The sequence below is a fragment of the Rhinolophus hipposideros genome, assembly GCF_964194185.1.
Source record: "Rhinolophus hipposideros genome assembly, chromosome: 11".
In the NCBI taxonomy this organism is placed as follows: Eukaryota; Metazoa; Chordata; class Mammalia; order Chiroptera; family Rhinolophidae; genus Rhinolophus; species Rhinolophus hipposideros.
In genome coordinates, this window is record NC_138057.1 from 1,115,329 (window position 1) to 1,136,094 (window position 20,766).

General features: G+C 56.4%; 1 protein-coding gene across 17 annotated transcripts in view; it reads left to right on the plus strand.

Moving 5' to 3' along the window:
- The window catches only part of WNK2 (WNK lysine deficient protein kinase 2), a 116,107-nt gene that overhangs the window by 21,616 nt on the left and 73,725 nt on the right, over positions 1-20,766 (plus strand). For all 17 annotated transcript variants that reach the window (XM_081066065.1, XM_081066076.1, XM_081066068.1 and 14 more), the window contains exons 3-7: positions 9,777-9,949; positions 10,121-10,341; positions 11,909-12,066; positions 14,545-14,633; positions 16,333-16,552. In XM_081066065.1, coding sequence (XP_080922191.1) covers positions 9,777-9,949; positions 10,121-10,341; positions 11,909-12,066; positions 14,545-14,633; positions 16,333-16,552 — 861 coding nt within the window. The remainder of the gene's footprint in view (positions 1-9,776; positions 9,950-10,120; positions 10,342-11,908; positions 12,067-14,544; positions 14,634-16,332; positions 16,553-20,766) is intronic.

Consider the following 20,766-nt stretch of genomic DNA (forward strand, 5'->3'; position numbering starts at 1 on the left):
TGGACCACCCCCAGGCCCCGCAGGGAACTACAAAGCAGAGGGATTTCCTTACCTGTTTTCTGGGGTGGCTCTGGGTTTCGGCAAAGTCAGCTTCTGGAAGGTGAAATAAGGGGGCGTTGGCTTTAGGGGTTGGAGCTGCTCCCATTGCTGTGCTCGGTGTGGTGATAGCATGTGTGCCCGCAGGCAGTGTCCCAGCGGGGCCGGCCCCGCCCCAACACTCTTCCTGACAGAGGCCCGCTTGTTTCAGCCAGGTGCCCGCATTCCTGCCTCCCCTACCGTCCCCTAGGGTCTGGGACACTCAGGCTCCCACACATCTGGAGGCAGGGGAGCCAGGCTGGCCTGGGGCCATGTTCTGACCTGCCTCTTGCGGAAGTGTCGAGCCTCTTTGAGCCTCAGCTTCCTTTCTGGAAGTGAGGCGGCCTGCACTTGCCTGGCTCATAGGGCTGAGGTCTCGTCTCAAGGTCATCTTCGTGGGCTCGGCAAGCGGCTGTCCAGTAGGTCATGGCCATCAGTGAATGTTTGCCTGAGGGAGAGAGAGGTGTGTGAGTGTCGGGGACATTCCTTACCCTCCAGGGGGGAGAGACGCCCAGCTCCAGCGCTCCCCACCCCGCGGGGTCAGACCTCAGAGTGGCTCCTGGGCCTGTGCAGGTGAGACATCACAGGCAGAGGCGGAGAAGCCCCGTGGGGATGGCAGACACAGCTTCTCTGGGTTTCAGTAATGACATGCGGAGGGAGCTTTACTATCACCTGGGGGGCAAGCCCACCTGTGGGAAGGGAGCCCCACCGAGCACTGGCTCTGTGTGGCATTTGGGATTCTGTTCCGATCCTGGGGAAGGACAAAGATGCCATCTTCCCATAGGTGATGAAGGCAGCAAGGGTGGTTGTGCTTCTGCATGGGCACCCCGGGGAGACCTGTGCTGTAGGGCTGGACGTCTGGAGAGGGCAGCATGGAGGAGGACAGATAGGTTAACGGGGGATGTGCATTTCACTGCATTGGTAATTTTTGGTCACCATTTCATTACATATTTGCGTATCCACATAGTGGTAATTTTAACAGTTGAGGTGTGGTCTCAGATGTGTCTGCCCTGTAATAGGACAAACCATTCTTGGAGCTCTGGGCTTTGGGCAGTTTAGAGTTCGCACTTAGGGAGCTTGTTATACATTCTTTTATACTTTTTTAGTGGTTCCACTAGAGTTACCACATGTATCTTTGATTTCTAAAGTCTGATATAAACTGGTAGGCCTTAGGACTTTGAACTCCATCTATCCCCATGCCCTTGCCTGCCTTTTACAGTATTGATTCTAAAATTTTTCTTCGAGTCTTCAATTTTTAGGAGATTGTTGTTTTGTTTTGTTTTACTGTAATGCGCCTGGTGTGGTTTTCTTTATATTTAACTTGATTTGGGTTTACAGCATTTCTTGAATCTAGGTCTGGATATCTTGCTTAAGTTTTAGAAAACTTTGGGGCATTATTTTTTAACCATTGCATTTGTTCCATTCTTTATGCCCTTTTCTTCCCAAACCCCATTTACAAATGGTGTGGGCCTTTTCACTGTGTTCTGTACGTCTTTAGCCTCTTTCCTGTACAGCCCATCCATCTGTTCCTCCATGTTTCAGTCTGTGTATTTTCTACTTGTATGTCTTCCGGTTTGCTGATGCTGCTTTCAGCTATGTCTAACCTGCTGTTAAACCCATGCATTGCGTTCCCAATTTTATTTCTTAGTTCTAGCTTTCATTTGATTCTTATTTCATAGATTTTAGTTCTGGTGAAATTATCCATTTTACTCTCTGTTTTGTTGACTGCACTAATCACAGTAATTTTAAAGTTAGTGTCTGGTAACTACAATATTGGGATCCTCTGGGTGGGGGGGGGCGGCGGGTGTTGTTGCTGTGGTGTGTTTTTTTCCTCTTGGTTTTCTCTCGTTTGGACTTGTGTCCTGGTGTAGAGTGAGCGTCTGGGTGCTCCGCAGGCCTCCGCTCCTCAGCCGGCCCTGTCGGGCTGCGGAAGCTTTGTCCAGCGTCTCTGCTTCTAGTCTGTGGAGCATGCAGTACTGACACTCTGATGTCACTGTCCTGTGGAAGTGTCATGTGAGCCACATGTATGATACTCAGTTTAAAGGCCACATGAAAAGGATGAAGAGCGTTGGTGGGATTTTAATAATATAATTTGTTTAATCCAATGTATCCAAAATATTATCTTTTTAATATGTAGTTAATATAAGATTATTAATGAAAATTTAAAAATTTGTTTTAAAAAATGACTAGCTGCATGTCAGATGCTCATAACTGTTGTCTCGGACCACACAACTCTTGGGGAGAATGTGCTGAATGTGGGGGCTCTTCTCTTCAGGGGAGCCATACTCTGAGCTGGTGGGTCGCCACGCGTATGTGCCCTGTGCGATTGCTGGCTGGTCTGGGTTGTGGCCCCCAGGCTGTTGCTGCCACCTTGGAGAAGAACCAAGGATTAGTTCACACGATTGGGGCAGACGTGAGCTGCAGGGCCCTGGGCCTCCATGGGCCTCTGTGGCCCTGGTCACACGTGCTGCTTTGTCTGTTGATGCCCTGTGCCCTCCACCACACACCATGCTGCAGTGCCTGCCCCAGAGGGATATCATGCATGTTCAGGACTGGCAGCAGGGCCACTCACACAGCGGCCTGAGGCCATCAGTGGCCAAAGTCCTTGCTGTCGGGCCTGGGAGGGCATCTCAGATCTGTTGGTGCGATTGCTCAGGCTGCTTACGGCCTGTGGGCAGAAGAGTGAGGTCTAGGCAATGTCTTCCTGGGGTAGGGCTAGAGGTCTTGGCCAGACGGGGCTTCTGCAGCAGGTGGTCTCTCACCTCTGCTCCTGAGCACTCAGGGCTGCGGGTCTGGGTGTTTTCTGGGGTGGGAGGTATGCGAGGGTGGGGGTCCATAGAATTCAGCAGATTGTCACAAGGATCCTGCACCCACTGCTACGCTGAGGTGTCTCAGCCTTTAGACCCCGTGCAGTGGGAGGGGCAGCTGCTTGATAAAGTAGGTTGCTCCTGACTGGCCCTACCCCAAAAAGGCTGATCTGTCAACAGGTCCTGGTCCTGGGGCTGCCCCAGACCTTCCCGTAGGTGTGGTCCATGGTTGAGGTGCTCATCTTGGCTGACCGTGTCCATGGTGCGTCCACATCTATCTTTAGGTGTCCCCATGAGCAGTGGCCTGGGGTGGGGCTGACCCTTCCTAGAAACCAGACATGTGGTGTGGTCAGCTGCAGGGGTAGCGGCTGCCCAGCCTCTGTGTGCTGGCCTTTGAGGTCACCTTGGGTAAGTGCCGACGCTTTTGGTTGGGTCCTGGGTGTCCTTTTGGGAGCCTGAGGAGGGAGTGGCTGGTGGGTATTCCCTTGTGGCTTCTGTTTGCCCTTCACACCGTGATGACCCGCTGCTCCGGCCTAGGTCCCAGGTCCCAGAGTTGGAGCAGGTATGCCCCTGAGAAAAGCAAAGCTCTCCTGGAAACCACCATCTGTGCGGTGTCTGCTGCCCTGACCGCGGTGGTTTCTCGTGTCCCACCTGAGAGAAGCTGTGTCAGAAGGGAGCGCGTCTCGGCCATGGCTGTCTTTCCCTGCCCTGGACTGTCTTTGAGGCTGGTTCAGGTTTCTCCGTGGCCTGTGTGAGGCGTGAAGTCCCGCGGGAGGTGGTGTGGGGTGGAGAGCCTGTGGGATGGGCACTGCCCAGCTTGCTCCTGCCCCTGTGGATGCTGGTAGCCTGTGGTCGTGTCACCAGGCAAATGCGCCCCAACCCCCATCCTGCCTGCTCCTAGAGCAGTGGCGGCCTGCCTTCCCCTCCCCATCCCACCCAGGTCCTCTTCCTTCTCTTGGGCTCCTCCTCGGCCTGGCCTGCTGTGTGGTAACAGCTTCCACTGACTTCCCACCATGGCCCTGTCTGCACCCCGTGATGAGACTCGTGGGCAGGCCTGCGGTGGGTGGAGTCCTGCAGCCTGCCCACACCCACTGCCCGGGTGGGGGATGGGGCAGAGGCCTTCATTCCAGGAGTGCCCAGCACAGAGGGCCTGTCCCCAAACTGACCCTCTGTGCTCCTGCCAGGGATGGGCTCCCTAACAGGAGGGCAGGGATCATCCCCCACCACCCCAGGTCCCAGTGAAGGCCTGCGGATGGGGGCCACCGTGGATGGGGTGACAAACCGCACTGTGTCTGTAGAACTGGAGGCAGCCCTCATGGGCTTCCAGCTGGTCCTGAAGGGTCATTTGGACTTGGAGACACACTTGGGTTGAGTAGAGACCTGGCATAACGGGTTCCCCACCCCTTCGGTGTGCTGTGAGCTGAAGTGAAGGGAAAGTGCTGGCTCGGCCTCTTTCAGGTGATAATTAAGACTCACTGGGGACAGAAGCGACTGGGAGAGATGCATGTTCAGTCACCCGTGTTTGTTACCTGTTTAGCCAGCGGCACATTCCTGCTTTGTCATGCTAAGTCAATCCAGAAAAACGGAGGACCCTCAGAACTGTGTGACCACAGGAAATAAAACCCGGCAATTCCAATAAGCACCTTCTTCCGGCAGAGAAGTGTGGTCAGGTGGTCATTATCAGAGTTCAGGGAAACTGCTGCATTAGGAGGTGTGGGTCCGGACTGGGGTTTTATTCACGTGTTTGTAAAACAGCTGGAGAGACTGTCCAATTCCATGGGAACTGTTTCAGAGAACATTAAAATAATGTCAGTGTTTGTGACATGCTGGACATGATGCCCTTTACAACTACGTGACAGAGATGCAGCTCCCGGGTGGCGAGGGCACCCAGTTTACAGTCTCCTGCAGGTGGCAGGCAGGGCTGGCCCTCGGGGTGGGCTGCTGGTGGCTCTGCCTTTGACAGAAGAGCAGGAGTCCCAGCAAGGCCTTTTAAAGAGCAAAGGCCCCTGAAAGCCACCGTTTTCAGCCCTTTGTCCACATCCTTACTTAAGAAGATAGTATTGTTTAATAAAAGTAGTGAGGGCCGCAGAGCAGTTTTTAGCCGCCCTCCTCAGGGAGTCACACCGTGTTGGCGGCTGTGACAGTGACAATGGGATCGGTTGCTGAGCGGCCTGTGCACTGAGATTGTGCCCTCAACCCCTGCCCAGCGGGTCTTCCGTTTTCGTGCCCTCTCAGCCTGGGGTGGGGGTGGGGGGATCACATCTAATGTAGCAGCAGCCACCGGCTGGAGGACCTTTCATTTTAATGACATGCCTTTATTTTAAACAAGAGTTAGCGAAAGCACGCACCACTCAGCTGAGATTTCACTTACTTTATTACTTAGATGAGGTTAAAGAGCACTTGGGTTTACAAGAACTAAACTTATTTTTATACCTGCAGCAAATACTGGAGGGAGTGGGTCACAGCCCAAAGCGTGAGACATCACGCCGTCCGGGTCTCTCCCTTGGTGGCCCCAGTGGGAAAGCAGCACCTGTTGTCCCTGGACTAAGCCACACTCGGCCCTCTCCCCTGGGCCCTCACACCTACACACAGGATCCTTCTTTCCAGGGCAGCGCCCTGCTGGTGCCCTGGGAGGTGAGGGTGCCCTTCTCCTCAGCCATTGGGGCTTTTCTTCTGTCCCAGGGGTGTCCGCTGGCGTCGCCCACCTGTCCCTTCCCGCGTCCTTAGGTGCAAAGTAATTGCATGTTTACCCGTTTTCTTGGCTGTTTCCTGCTCCCCCTGAGATTGTCCAGCCCTTACGTGCAACCTAGAGCCTCTGTGACCGTTTTGGTGACTGAGCCGGGCCTGTGCGCACCCACCAGGAGGAGCAACACATAGCAGCACCCTCTCCACTGGGTCAGCCCATCCCTGGGGACCTGGTCCTGGGTCGACTGTCCCTGAAGCTGCCTGTTCTGAACTGCCTTAGTACCCAAAGTCTCCTCTTGGGCTGGGTTCCCTGTACAAGGACGGATCTCAACAGACTCACGAAGATATTTTTGTGTTTTGATTTATGACCTAGCGGATGGGACTGGAGAGAGGTCCCAGGCCAGGTTGTCACCCAGGATGCTGTGCTGATTCTGGGCAGTCTCGTTCAGTGCTTTTTATCCCTCTGTGCCCTGTGTGTGAGGGACCCAGCTTCCCTGGGCTGGGCTTGGGGTTGCCTGGCTGAAAGGAAGTGGCTGGAGAAGCAGCCTCCTGGGTCTGAGCACGTCAGCCCTTGCTGGTGACCTGAATGGTTTCCAGGCTGAGCAGGTGACTCCTGGGTCGCACAGGAGAGGGCTCTCAGATCCAGGGCGGCCCCCTCTGACCACTTTGGCTGTCTGACCGAAGCACCCCGACCCCATTTCGCTATCCCCGCTCTGAGGGTGACTTTTGCTACTGGCTGGGAGACAAGAGCCAGCATTCTACAGAATGCCTTCTCCTTTGTCATCTGGTTGTCTGTCACTGTCTGTGGGGAGCAGCAACCACTAATTCAGGCAGCCCTGGGGCGTGGTGGCAGGGGGCCGTCAGGGTGGGTGAGCCGTCAGCCCCATGGGGGTCGCTGGACCCCACCCTCTCAGTGCTGCACCTCAAGACAACGTGACTGGAGTTTATGAGGGTCCCGTGGGGTCAGGAACCGCCCCCTGCCCTGGTTTGTGACCTCTAGCTCCCCCAGCACACCAGGGCATGACCTCATCCCACAGCAGTGACAGCGGGCAGTCCAGCCGCTCGGTGGCTCTGCCTCCATGGAGTTGCTGATCTCCTGGGGCTGACTAGCGATCAGCAAACAGTGACGAGGACTCGGGCCAGCTCTGCGAGGGGAAGCTGGGCAGCACTGCAGGAGAGCTCTGGGCAGCACTCTGAGAACACACAGCTGACCTTCGAAATGATCTAGCAGTGTGTCACCTAGTTAAAAATAGCCTGGTGGCTTAGAACAGAAAATAAGGTCTGTTTTCCCCTCCCCCAGCTCTGAGAGGCACTGTCGGAAAGATCTGACTTCCGAGTTATCCGTGTGACTTTGTCACCGTTACCCCGTATCTGTCACAGAACCAGACTGTAGCATACACAGGGCCCTTTCCACCCCCTCTCGGTAGTTGCTAGTTCTATTATTTTTAACACAAACCTTTACCTCTGAAACTACAGTGAAGCCTTTGACTTGGCTGTTGGTTGATTCTGAAATATTGGCAAAAACAATTTATACTCTAAGCGATTCTCTGAGTTTCCTGTAAAATCAGTGCCCGACCAGCGGAAGGGAATTGGAACTGCAATGTCATCGCCCAAAGCCAGTTTGCTGGTGGGGAGTGTGCAGGGGATGCCTGGCGTCCTGACTCCCTCCTGACTCCCTCCGCGTAGTGTCTGCAGCCGATTCAGCCGCAGGCCCTGCGGGCCGCATTCCCTCTGCTGTGTGTGACCGTTTCACCCCGAGTGCGTGGAGTGGCCTCCAAGTTCTCCAGTGTCTGAGAAGCAGCCCTGGGGCCTCGGGTATGACGTCCCTTTGGCTGGGTGTCGAGTTCCAGGTCCGAGTGAGCAGTGTGATGAGGCCGCTGGCAGTGGCACTGTGCAGGGAGGGGGGACCAAGGAGACCCCCCCCAGCCCCGCCCGCCACACCCAGCTCTGCAGCGGGAGGAGCCTCAGGAGTCCGAGTTTCTTTTGTTGGAATCAGTCTGGTGGGGATCGTTTTCCTGCACTTGGACCTGACGGGGCACTGCCTATTATTCTGAAGAGCTGTGCTCTCAGCTCAGGGAAATGCTATCCCGCCATCTCCTGTCCTTCCTGATCTCTTCTTTCCCCTTAGAACTCCTGGTACATGGCCTTAGGACTTCCAGCTGGTTCTTCCACATCTCTTGCTGTTTGTGTTGTATTTCTCACATTTGGTTTTTGGAGTTTTCACTTTATTTTTTTACATTTGAAAAGTGGAGCAATAACTGACATACAGTGAAACCCATCTGAGGTGAACAAGCAGGTGTGGGTACCTGTAACCACATCCTCCATTACACGGGTTCCCTTGCCCCCAGATTCTCAGCTCTGTACCCCGCATCCTCCACCCCCGGCCCAGAGTCAAGTACCCTTCTGGTTTCAACCCCACTTGCTAGTTTTGCCATTTCTGGAATTTGGGGCTGTTGTGATCGGAGCCTGTTTGTCTTGGATGGGTACACGGCAGGTGGGGAATGGCTGGGCCTAGAGCGGGGTGGGGACCGGCCACCTGCACTTCCAACAGCCTCCCTGGTGCCCAGCGGCTGAGGTGATCCTTCTTTTCGTTTGACCCTGCTGCTGGGTGTGAAGTGGGACCTTGTGGTTGTCATGGCATTTTCCTGCTAACTTAGGATGCTGAGTACCTTTTCATGTGCTGTTTGGCCATTTCTGCATGTTCTTTTGTGACGTGTCTGTTTGTCTTTTATTATTACTGAATTACAGGAGTTCGTCTGTATTCTGGAGCTGAGTCCCAGGTCAGATACCTGTACTAGGAACAGTTTTTCCCAGTTGGTGGGTAGCTTGACTTTTATCTTCTTAAGTAACTCATCATTTTTGATAAGTGGAATGTGTTTTCATGTTTTTATCTAGATTAAACTTTGACTTTTTGTACTTACTGTTTCATTGGATTATAGAGTATCTTTTTTTAAACATTGAGCTTTAATTTGTGTGAGCTCTTTCTCGATTGTTACTTTTTAAATGGAAGCTTGGTTTTATTTATGTGTGTCAGCCTCTTGGATCCTTATGAGGACATGAACTAGATGGTTTTGAGGTTGCCTTTGTCCCTGAGTTGTTTCTCTGGGATCAGCCATGCCAGGTGTTCCTCCTGGCATTTCTTTGCTCTGTGGGTGATCACGCTGTCTGGTCCCACTTGTGCATGGACAGGCTGGAGGGTGGGCTAGGTGAGAGGGAGAGGGTCTAAACGGGTACAGCCCCACTTTGGGTAGAGTTCCTTAACCAGATGACCTTGTCATGATCCCGGGTCCCCCCTTTCCTCTCTGGATTGGTTAGGGTCTGCCTTGATGTCCTTTGGGGTCTTTTGGAAGGACCCGAAGGATCTTGGCCTGTGTTTCCTTTCAGCTCTGATTTTCCCCCTTATCTGTCCAATTGCATCTCTGTCTTCCTGGAATTCTTCAAAGCCCCCTCTTCCGTGTTCAGTTGTGTTTATGTTTCTCGGGGGGGTGGTCCTCCTGCTGGGAGGGCCAGGCGTGTGTTGCATGGGCTCTGTGGGCCATTGGACCAGGATGTAGGTGATAGTGGGGGCCGTGTGCTCAGGCGTGGGGGGAAGGCCACCTTGGAGCCTTTGGAATGAGTTTCGTCTGTGAGATGAATGTTCGTGCTTTGTTCTGAGTGCTCTGTGGCGAGAATTTATGGGCAAGTTTTAGGCAGAGAAGGGCCAGGCTCCAGGCAGCTGTGGTGGACGAGGTGGGGGTGTGGGTGGTGGCAGATGCAGGTGGGGGTCACTGCAGCCTGTGGGTCACGGTACTGGAGGGTGTTGAGATGTGCTGAGCGTGTTGGACGCAGGTTGCCCTGGGCCCGGGAAGTGTGTGTGCTGTGTGCCCAGTACCTACGCGGGCTGGCCTGGCCTGGATCTTTCTTCAGTGCTCTCGGCTTGGAGCTCTCTCTTGGCTTTCGGGTTCTCATCTGCATGGTCGCGAACGCATCCTCAAAGTTGTGTGTCACTTCTTTCCTGTAAGCTCACCGTCCGTGGACGTGAGCAAAGGTGCAGGCGTCTTTAGGAGGAAGCCTGTGAGCACGGCAGTGGGCTTCGCGGTGTCTCTGGCTTCTGGAGACCTTTTTCCTGAGCTCCCCAGCAGGGTGTGACTCCCCCGGGTTGGCCCTGCCCAAGCTCACTTGGCTGGGGAAGGCTGTTCCAGTGTCCCTCTCAGCCGTGTGTCCCTGCAGGACCGGAAGCTCACCAAGCTGGAGCGGCAGCGGTTCAAGGAGGAGGCCGAGATGCTGAAGGGCCTGCAGCACCCCAACATCGTGCGCTTCTACGACTTCTGGGAGTCCAGCGCCAAGGGCAAGCGCTGCATCGTGCTGGTGACCGAGCTCATGACCTCGGGGACGCTGAAGACGTGAGCACGCCACCGGCCTGGCTGGCGGGGCGGGGCCTCGGGGCGGGGCCTCGGGGCGGGGCCTCCCGACTGCTGGGAGGCCCACCCTTCTGTCACCTGTGTCCCCGTTTGAGTGGGAAGCCCTCCCCACACGAATGGTCAGTGAGCTGTGCCCACCCCTCACCCCTGCAGGTACCTGAAGCGGTTCAAGGTGATGAAGCCCAAGGTGCTGCGCAGCTGGTGCCGGCAGATCCTGAAGGGGCTGCTGTTCCTGCACACCAGGACGCCCCCCATCATCCACCGGGACCTCAAGTGCGATAACATCTTCATCACCGGGCCCACCGGCTCCGTGAAGATAGGCGACCTGGGCCTGGCCACCCTCAAGAGAGCGTCCTTTGCAAAGAGCGTGATAGGTAAGCCTGTATCTTTGCAGCCCTCCCCGCCTTGGCCAGCCTGTGGCCCTGCCTTGGCCCGTGTGGGTCCCTGGCTGTGTGGTCAGTTGGTGAGGCCGGTCAGGCTGTGGGGCTGCAGGAAGGAGCCCAGATGACAGGCAGGCGGGGGCTCTGTAGCGGGTCCTGCGGGAGCCGCTCCATGGTGGGGAGGTGGGCCCGAGTCCTGAGGCCTGGAGGGAGCCTCGGGATGTTTGGGCTGGAGTTAGCACACTTTCGGGGGGGTCAGTAGGTCTGGGGTCGAGGGATTTGGTGTGGATGCCCGTTTACTGGCCATTTTTTCCTCTGTATTTCTTGTCCTCCTGAGAAATTACCCTGCAGCCTTTCTGGGTGGGGCCCCAGCCCACAGCTGCCATCCACAGCGTCTGCTGTCTGTATGCTGGCCTTAGGCAGGGTCCTGGCACACGGGGGCCCTGTATCTACAGCGTCCATGTCCCAGCTTTGCAAAGAGAGTGCTTGGAGGGGCTTCGGGGCAGCTGTTTATGGGGTTCAGGACAGTGAGAAAGCTCCAGTGTGCTGCAGGGCCACGGCTTCAGGTGTGGCCCTGGAAGCCATCCCAGAGATGTCTGTGTAAACATTTTGATGACGCCTATCTGCTTTTTAACATAGTAGTTAGTTCATGCTAGTTTTCATCTGCTGTTGTAAAAAACTGGGACATTGTGAAAATCTTCCAAAGTCGACAGAGAAGTTAAAAGCAGCCTCACTGAAGTGGCTACCCCTGTTCCTTGTGTTTAGCTCCACAGAAGCTCAGGTAGCCCTCTCTTCATAGGAGGCTTGCGTGATTTTTAAAGCAAGAAGTTTGTTGTAGAAACAGTAAAAAACCCCGACCAGTGTAACGAGAGGAAAAATCAGCCATGAGCCCACCGGCCAAACAAATCATTTGGTCCGTGTTGTGGTTTGAATAGGTGAGGCGAGCGTGTACATGCGTCTCGTATTTTGTTATTTTACTCAGCCTGTCTTAAGTCCCCACGTCCTTACAAATTCACACCGAGCATTATTTTAAAACCTTTTGTGCTTGGAATGCACGAGCAGTTCCCACCTTCACACCTCCCAGGCCGCTGTCAGGGGAAGTGCACCTGCCCGGCCACCCCGATGCCCCTCATCGTCGTGTGTGCTGCCTCATGCTCTGCTGTGTGCTGTGCCTGGCTGGGAGATGTGCGGCCTTTCTGGGTTTTTGCAGTTTAGGCAGTCCTGTGGTGACCACAGGTTCTCATCTGTCCTGGGTGCTCCAGCCTGGGCGGGGAGCGTGTGCTGGCTGGGGCTCTGCCTCGGTGAAAGCCACCTTCAGCCTTTCAGGCACAGACCCTCCCCTGGGAAAGAACAGTCCCAGCTCTGTGGGCTGATCCAGCCCAGAATCAGGAGCGTCCAGGCGGAATTGTCTGAAACTTATCTGCGGTAAACTCCTGTTTGAATCAGGATTTCAGGACCGATGACGTGACCTGTGGGTGGGGCAGGAGGCCTCGGGCTCTGAGGGGTCCTGGGGGCTCCCCGGCCGATGACCGCTGGCCCTGCGTCTTGCTCCCGGGCACAGGCACCCCTGAGTTCATGGCCCCCGAGATGTATGAGGAGCACTACGACGAGTCCGTGGACGTGTACGCGTTCGGGATGTGCATGCTGGAGATGGCCACCTCGGAGTACCCCTACTCGGAGTGCCAGAACGCGGCCCAGATCTACCGGAAGGTCACCTGCGTGAGTGCCGGCCACTGCGCATGCTATACATGTCCGCGGCGGTCCGTGTGCCTTTGTGACGCCCTCACAGCGGCTGTGTGAGGGGAGGGATGAGGCCATTTCACAGATGCAGAAATGGGGGTGGAAGCCCCATAACAGTAATAATGTGGGTGTTAGGGCTGTGCTGGAGGCTGTCGTCCGGGCCTCCCAGTGCAGCAAGACTAGGGGCCCCACCAGGTGCCCAGGCCCCTGTCCTCAGAACCCCTCGTCTGGGCCACTCGGGGATCTGCTGGCTTTTCCGCCTTCCAGTATGTCCCCAGATTTGATCGAACAGGTCATCCTACCCTCCCTGTGTGGCTTTCCTGCTTGGGCAGGAACACAGACGGAGCGTCCCAGGTGGGGCAGCAGGACTGTGGCTTTCCTGGGCCCCAGTCCATTGCCGCCTGTCTGTGCCCGCAGCCTGGCCCCGCGGCCTCCACGTAGGGGCTGTGTCACTATAGACCCTCATTACTTCTGCATGAGGAGCCTGGCTGTTGCCACCCAGGGCAATGCCCTCGTCCCGCTCTCCTCCCTGAGCCCTCCTTCAGGGTCACAGGTTGTCTCTCTGCTTTGGTTCTTTAGTTCTGAGTTAGCAGTCACTTGTGCCCTCTGAGCCCCTCCTGTATGCCGCTGAGGCCGTGAGGTGGGAGTGCAGGGTCCTTGACTGGTGGCACTTGTGGGTGTGGGTCAGAGACCCACAGAGAGGTGTGCAACGCCCAGTGACGCTGGCAGGAGAGAGCTGTGTACAGTGTCCTCCAGGGGGTTGGGAGACCTGAGGGACGTGCCAGTGCCGGGATATGGGAGGGCAGCCTGGATACCCTCGTGCTGTCCATCTGCTGGTCTGGGGTGACATGGACCGAGCCCTCCAGGTGTGCTCCTCAGCCTCCCTGGTTCTCCTAGCAGCCCTATTGCCCTCTTAGGCCCCAGGAAACACGACATGGCCGGGCTCCCAAGGCTCCTGTGTTGCCGATGCTCAGCCCGCCGGCCTCCCCGAGGAAACCAGACAGGAGTGTGACCTGGTCCTTGTGTGTCCTTTGTTCAGTGACACCCTTGTGCTTCTGCTGGCCCCTCACTCACTGTGCACCCATGTGCTCGCTGGTCCAGCCTGTGACCCAGGGTCTGGCTTTCTGCTGTCCTGACTCTGTTTCTGAGCCCAGATGTGTGAGCCCCTTCAGAATAGCGCCTTGATTTTCTGTTATGCTCTTCACCGGCTTCAGGGGCCTCAGTCTTTCAGAGATTTAAATGACAGTGTGTGCACACTTACCTGTGTTTATAGTTTCTCAGACCACCTGGCCCCACAGGCAGTTGGCCCTTCCTCCTGGCATAATTAAACCTCTTTCTCTGTTGGCTTCAGTGGAGAGGCATAGGGGTCTTACTCATCTCCAAGGGGAAACCCTTGGCTGCTTCTAAAGCCCAGGGTTCTGTCTCCTGCAGACTTTCCCGCATGTCGGATATAACACGATCCCAGTGGTTACGGGCACAAGTCCTGGGGATTAGGAGTTTGGTGGGCACAGTGGGGCCACACCTGGGTTTGTGGGAGTTGCGGGGGGTCCTGTGCTCCCTGGTCTGTCCATGGATGGGCCTCCCCCTTCCTATCCTCCTTCATTATGGGGAAATGTATGCTTCCCGTTCTGTACATTAAAAAAGAAATCAGGATAGGCCTGATTATCGAAGGCAGAGTCTTGTTGAAGGAGGAAGAATGTGGATAGTTGAGCCCTCAGTGTGTTTAAAGTGTTTGAAAACCAGGTGCCCCTCAGGCAACCCCCTCTTCCAGCAGATTACAAGTGAACTCTGTGGTCTGACCCTTATTTCTCCTGAAATCCCTCTGTCTGCCAATTCTGCTCCCCTCCTGCCATGACCACAGGGATGAGCAGTGGCCGCTCCCTGCTGGCACCTGCTAGGTCTCTGGTCAATGTGGATGCTGGGCCACACGCTAACACCCCCAGCCTGAAAGTCAGCTGGCCTGGCCACTAGCTGCGGAACTGCACGGTGGAACTGCATGGCAGTCTGTTTGCAAAACCTTCGAGCTACCAGGCCTTGAAAGTCAATCCCGCTGTGGCCACAGTGGGGCCAGAGGCTCTGGTGGCCCTTGGCCAGCAGCAGTGACCACAGATAGTACCCTCAGCACCCTTGAGCGGGGTGTGGTGAGAAAGGCCGGCCTTATGTGGGGGGCAGTTTCTCCTCCAGCCTCTGAGACCCTCTGAGTGGCACTGGAAGCCCTGGCTGGCTGGCTGTGGCCTCAGACGGTCCACTCTGCCCCACCCCAGCTCCTCCGTCAGCAGAGTGAGCATGTGTCCCCCAGTCGCTCTTCCCCAGACCTCACTACTACAGCCCACCTATCCTCCAAATCTCTGCACTTTCTCCCTGTTCTTCTACAGAGGTTAGTGTGAGGTGGGCAGGAAACAGACCCCTCGAAGAGGTCACTTTTGTGTCAGGTGACTCTGCTTATCTCATCTTCAGGGCATCAAGCCAGCCAGCTTTGAGAAAGTGCACGATCCAGAAATCAAGGAGATTATTGGGGAGTGTATCTGCAAAAATAAGGAAGAGAGGTGAGTTCCCGGCAGCACTGCCTCTAGGATGTTTCTCCTGCTGAATTCTTTCCAGCTGGCCTGCAAAGAGCTTTGGGAGATGGCTGCTTCAGGCCATGGGTGTCCTGGGTGCCAGCAAGCCCTCTGGGAAGTCCATGGGCAGCCCCTGGAACACACTCCCAGACTTTGGGGACCGTCCTGGAGCCCCTTCTCCCCTTTGCTGGGTGCTTCTTGCCCACCCAGCCTGGAGCAGGGGGGCTCCTGGGGCCTCGCTCTGCCCCTTATTGCCTTTTCTCTGTGTTGTCCCTGGTTGGCCCATCTATTCCCCGGCCTGTAGGACATGCCTGTGCCGGGGCTCCCTGATTTGTCTCTTCCTGCCCTCTCCTCTCAGCTCCAGGCTGCATGTTCATGTACCTATGTCTGACCCATCCCAAACCCCGTGCAGGTTATTATGTTCAAGTAAGAAAAGCCACCAAAACCATCCCCCACCCCCTCCGCTGGTCAGCCAGGAAACTGGGTGTTTGTTCTGAGTGTTGCGCCCTCCTCCCTCTCCCCCCCACTCCCTCTCTTCTTTCTGCCCCTGTCTTTCCTCTCTTGCCCGTCCCCCACTCTCCCACTCCCCCGCCCCCTCTCCCCTCACGTTTTCCCCCCTCGCACGTGCCCTCCTGGCCCATGGACACCCAGCACATGATCACCCTGGCCGCTGGCCCCAGCGGTGATCACTGTCCTTTCCCACAGCCATCATCTCGAAGGCAGGGTCCCTGTCCTGATCCCTGGGCCTTCTTTCCTGCCCCCTTATTCTTTAAGGAAAAATATAACCCATATTATATTTTTGGGTTATATTGTGGTTATATGGGTTATATTGTGAGATATAACCCATGTTAGAAAAGTACAAGAAAAACCACACAGAGCCAAAGAATCCTCAGAGTGAACCCTGCAAAACCACCTTCCAGTCCAGGACCTACAGAGAGCCCCGGGGCCATGACCTCGCCCCCCCCATCCCCTCCCCACCCCCAGGGCACCTCAACCAACATCTGATCCTCCCTAGCGGCATGACCTCGGCCCCTCTCCTCTTGTCAACCTTGCTGAGGGTCACTTCATCTGGGTGTCCCCCCTTTCATTTTGAGGTAGCTGACCACAGGGGTTGGGCCACTAGAGCTCACAGCCCACGGTGACCACAGATTTGACCTTGGGAGGAAGCCAGGCCTGGGATAATGCATGGATCCCTTCGTGCTGGGGACGGGAACTAAACTAGTGTTTGGCCCAGGTGGTTACCATGGCAACACCCAGTAGCCACACATTTCCAGTCCTCAGGAGTTTCCCAAAATTCCCCTGAAAAAGGGTCCAGTTCAGTCTCACCTGGAGCCAGGTGTCTGTGTGACGGCTGAGCTCAGCTGCCCCTCAGCAAGCCTCTGTCTGTACAGCAGAGTCTGGCTTGAAATTCTTTTCTGGATTCCCGAGTCTCTCACCGTGGGCATGTTTCCTTTTCATAATCAGAGAAAAGTCTTTACGACCCAGTGATATGTGGCCAGGAGTATTTTTTTCCTCCCCCGGGAGTTAGGGAATGCACACGCGAACTGTTGTGTGCCCCCTGGAGGGCAGAGCCTGCCCAGCAGGTAGTAAGTGGAGAACTTTCTAGAGGCAGCTGGGTGGCTCATGGCCCCAGCACCCCTGTTCAGGGTTTCCCAGCAGGTGTGCCCCTCAGCCTCCCCCTCCCCAGGTATGAGATCAAGGACTTGCTCAGCCACGCCTTCTTCGCGGAGGACACGGGCGTGAGGGTGGAGCTGGCCGAGGAAGACCACGGCAGGAAGTCCACCATTGCCCTGCGGCTCTGGGTCGAGGACCCCAAGAAACTGAAGGGCAAACCCAAGGACAATGGGGCCATAGAGTTCACTTTCGACCTGGAAAGGGAAACGCCGGACGACGTGGCTCAGGAGATGGTAATGCGATGCTTGCTTGCTGTGGGCGTTGGGGTGGGCTGTGGCAAATCGTGGCACGTGCCTTGAAAGCCTGTGGTTTCCAAAGATTAGAACAAAGTCGGAAAGGGTGCACGGTCCCAGCCAGAGGGCGGTCTGGGGAGGACCGTTCATCGGGTGCGTCTGTGAAGGACAGCACCATTGGGGGTCCCTGCGCTGCCCGGACGCTGGACACCCACTCAGGAACGAACGGTGCAGAGAGGCGCCCAGGGCCTGGTGTAGCAGGAAAGGCCCTTTCAGCCAGCTCCTTGCTGCCTTTGTGTAAATGTGGGCCTTTGAGTTTGCATCTGTTTCATTTTGGTTTTAATGGGCCTTGTGGCCCAGAAGGCCCAGTGGAGCAGGAGTGTGGGGGTGTTCAGTGTGGCAGAGGGAGAAAGGGGCATGTGAGAAAGTGATAAGACATTGATTTTCACTGGAAACTGAGCAGAAGTAAAAACCAACTTGCTCATTGCAGGGGAAGCAGCGCTTGCTGTGCTGTTGTAACCATACGAAGTGCGCTCCCCTTTCCCTCTCCTTCTAAATGAACATTTTACTGAATATAGCACGTCTATCAAAAGTGTGCGTAAGGCACAAGGGTACAGTCGCCATTCTCCACAACTGGACTCCCTGAACTTGGGTGGGCTTTACGAGTGGGAAGTGGACCGTGGTGTGGAGGGTGGGTGGGAGCGGTGGCGGGAGGCCGCCTGTGCAGTCTCTGGGCAGCACACCCACCTGCGGTTCTCCAGGCCCTGCTCAGAGCTCGAATCGGAGGCTGGCTATACCATGTTGGTGTGGGGGCCTCATGGAGGGCCCCAGGCACGTGGCGTGCGAGGCGTCCTGGGGGCTAGGTGTGGGTGGGGTAGCAGGTCCACGTGGGACGGAGCAGGAGTGCAGCTGGGTGTGGTGTTCCTGTGGATGGCCCAGAGCCAGGGCAGGACCACGCCACACCTTCCCAGCTGCCAGCAACATCCCGGGGCCCAGAAACAGACACATATGCTGTAAGCGGGTTTAATGGGTCGCTAGCTCCCTGCGTCCGGGAGGCTCTCCCACGGACCTTGCCTGGTGCGCTGTCCAGTTGCTGTGTGTTTACTGGGAGTTGTGATAAGATAATTACCAGCATGGTAGTCTTGTGAATGTAGCATCGCCCCTTCTCCTTGTGCTGTGCCATCACTGTCTCTTTCTGCTTCCTGCTGAAATTTAAAGCACTAGCATAAGTAATGAGCGAGGGGGCGTACAGGTCAGTAGCCTGTGAACCAAGGTTCCAGAGAGTAGGTCATGTGCAGAATGTTCTGGGGAGACCTTTGGGGCTGGGGTCCTGGCCAGCAGAGCATGCTGACCCGGTGGCAGTGGACGGGGACAGCCCCTGGGGCAGCCTCGGGGGGGGGGGTGCCCCTCTGCGATGCTGAGGAAGCACAGGCAGTGGGCGTCGCCTGTGAGTGTCACCTGCTCTGCAGGTGTGAGGGCACTGGGGAGCCTTCCTGCCCCAGAAGGGACTCGGGCTTCAATGGGAGCCAAGCAGGGTCAAGTATATAGTCCCAGGAGGACAACAGGGGCTTTGGCACAGAGGGGGTCCACGTGGTAGCACTAGTCAGCGCCATCTGTGCCTCAGCCACCTCTGGCTCAGGGTTTCGGATTCAGTCGCTTTCCTGGGTGCGGCCCCCCACCCCCCGCCGGAGGACTGACCTCAGTCTAGATGCCCAGCCCCTCCTGCCACACAGCCGCCTTTCCCCAGGCACATCCCCACCAGTCCTGGCACTTGGCTGCAGTGGTGGGCAGCTGAGGCCAGCGCTGTGGCCCCCTCCCCCATCCTCTGTGCAGTGCAGTGCCCGTGCAGGAGGCGCATGACTGTGTTCAGGGAAAGAATAAAAATGAAACAACACGTCCCTACCTCTCCGCTGAGGAAACAGAAGTCCAGCACCTTGGAGCCAGCTGCCCTGACCTGAAAGCGGCTGCGGTCCCCCAGAGGGGACTTCATTGCACTGGCCACTGCTCCTGGCTCCTGGCTGGGCCCTGTGGTGGTGCGGGCTCCAGCGGACACCAGGGTCCGGGCCCTCCCTGGATCCTGGGAGCACAGTCCCCGGGCCCCTCCTGGGCCGCCCCTGGGCCACGCCCCAGGACCCTGAGGAGGCCCCTCAGCTGCTCTGCAGGGTGGTCGCTTACCCACCGCAGTAAGTCAACACACTTACTTCTTCAAAACTTAAAGTAACAGAGACAACCACGAATGAAACACCAGTGTTAGTGTCATAAACGGAAGGCCACTTCATAAGGAAACTCAATGGGAGCACAGGGTGTCACTGTACCGTGGGTCTGGGGACCTGGAATGGTGTCTGGGCTGCCTTGTTCTCACGTAGTAGCCGACATCAGTGAATGTCGGGTGTGGAAGATGTTCCAGAACTTGATGAGGCCGCCCGAGGGTGGGAGGGAGGCAGACGCACAGCTTCTCTTCGGCCTCTAAATCCACACCTGGAGTCACCCCTGCAGGACTTGCAGGCAGGGACATGGGGGTTGTGGGGGGCGTGTGTGGGTGGGGATCAGGACGTGCAGCCCGGGGGCTGAGGGAGGGCTGCATTCTCGGGGGCCTGGGCTGCCTCTCATCTGGAGGTGTCCCCTTGGTGTGGGCCGTCAGGGGAGGGAAGAAGGACTGGGGTCCAGCCCCCGGGGTTCTTGAATCCGAGGTGCCAGCCCTTCCCCTCACAGTCTCCAGATAACGGGACATCCCAGTGTGGCATAGAATTTGGCCAAATCCTTCCCTGTTTGGGAAAAAATAGAAGAAACACCTTGGAGAGGATTGCTGGGGCCGGGGGGAGTCTGTGAAGATGGAGACAGAAGGAAAAATGGGTCATGGGCAAAAAATAGAAGCGGCAGGCAGGAGCATGTGTGAGTGGCCTCAGTCAGGTGGCTGCGTGGTCCCCGCTGGGCGGCAGGCAGGGCTGACCCCAGGCTCAGCCCCTTACTCACCCTGGCGACACGGCTGGCCTTGCTCACTCCTCCGCCCTCCTGGGCTGAGCCTGCTGGGGCCTGGGTGTCAGCAGGGTTCGTTCTGTCAGAGTTGTCTTCTAAAACGCGTTTTTGAACTAATCGCAAACTTACAGAAAAGTTGCAAATGTGTGACAAAGAACTATTTTGAGCTGACATTGCAGCCTGATGTCCCATGGACCCGAATATGTGGTATCTGCTTCTCACAGATAAGGACTTTCCTATACAGCCGCCCAGAAGTCAGAACCCGGGGGGCACCCCAGCCCACTCAGGGCCCCCAGCTGCCCAGTGGAGCTTTCACGGCCAGAGCACAAGTCAGGGGCACGTCGCTTCAGTGGTCCTGCCGCCTTGCTCAGCTCTCTCTCGATCCATCAGTGCGTTTGCAGGAGTGCTGGGCGCACCCCGGCTCTCCAAGGATGCTTCCTGTGATCGCTTGGCTGCGGGGTGCCTGCCGCAGTCATAATTAGGAACTGTTTTGTGGGGACGTAACTTGGAACTATGCAAATGTCCCAGTTTCACCAAATTTTCCATTTATTTCTATCTCTGCACTCACGGTAGGTTACAGGTGCCAGTGGTGATTTACCTGTCACTGTGCAACAAATGACCCAAGCCAGCACTGCACACGTGACCTCCCCTGGCTCCGAGGTCAGGAACCGCAGTAGTGGCTTAGCAGGCACTTTGGACTCAGGGCCCTGCATGCTGCGGCCAGGGCTGACTGGGGCCGATGTCGGCGTCCACACCTACTCGCCTGGCTGCTGGGGGGAGGTGTAGTTTCCAGCCAGTGGGTTGTTCCACAGGGGCACTCATGATGCAAGTGACCCACAGCGGGGAGAGACAGAAAGAGAGTGCTGGAGGCAGAGACTGAGTCAGGTACCGCACTGAGGACAGCAAGAGAGACCGAGGGGGAGAAGGAGAAGCAGACAGTGCGAAGACGTGTCCCCTTTGTGGAACCTCGTGCTGGCAGTGCCACATGGATCACCTGTGTTCCTCTCGTGTGCATTTGTGTATACGTCTTTCAGACCATCATGGTGTCACTGTGTATTTTGATGCTCAGAATGTCAGTTTGGCCCGTGGGCGGCCTTGGGCGCTGGCCGTCTCCCTCCATGGCTGCCATTCTCCAAGCACATCCTCTTTGTGGCACAAGCTGAGGTCCAGGCCCCTTTGTCCTCTCCCTGCAGACCTAAACCTGCTCTTGCGTGGGAGCCTGCGCTCTTAGCGGCGCG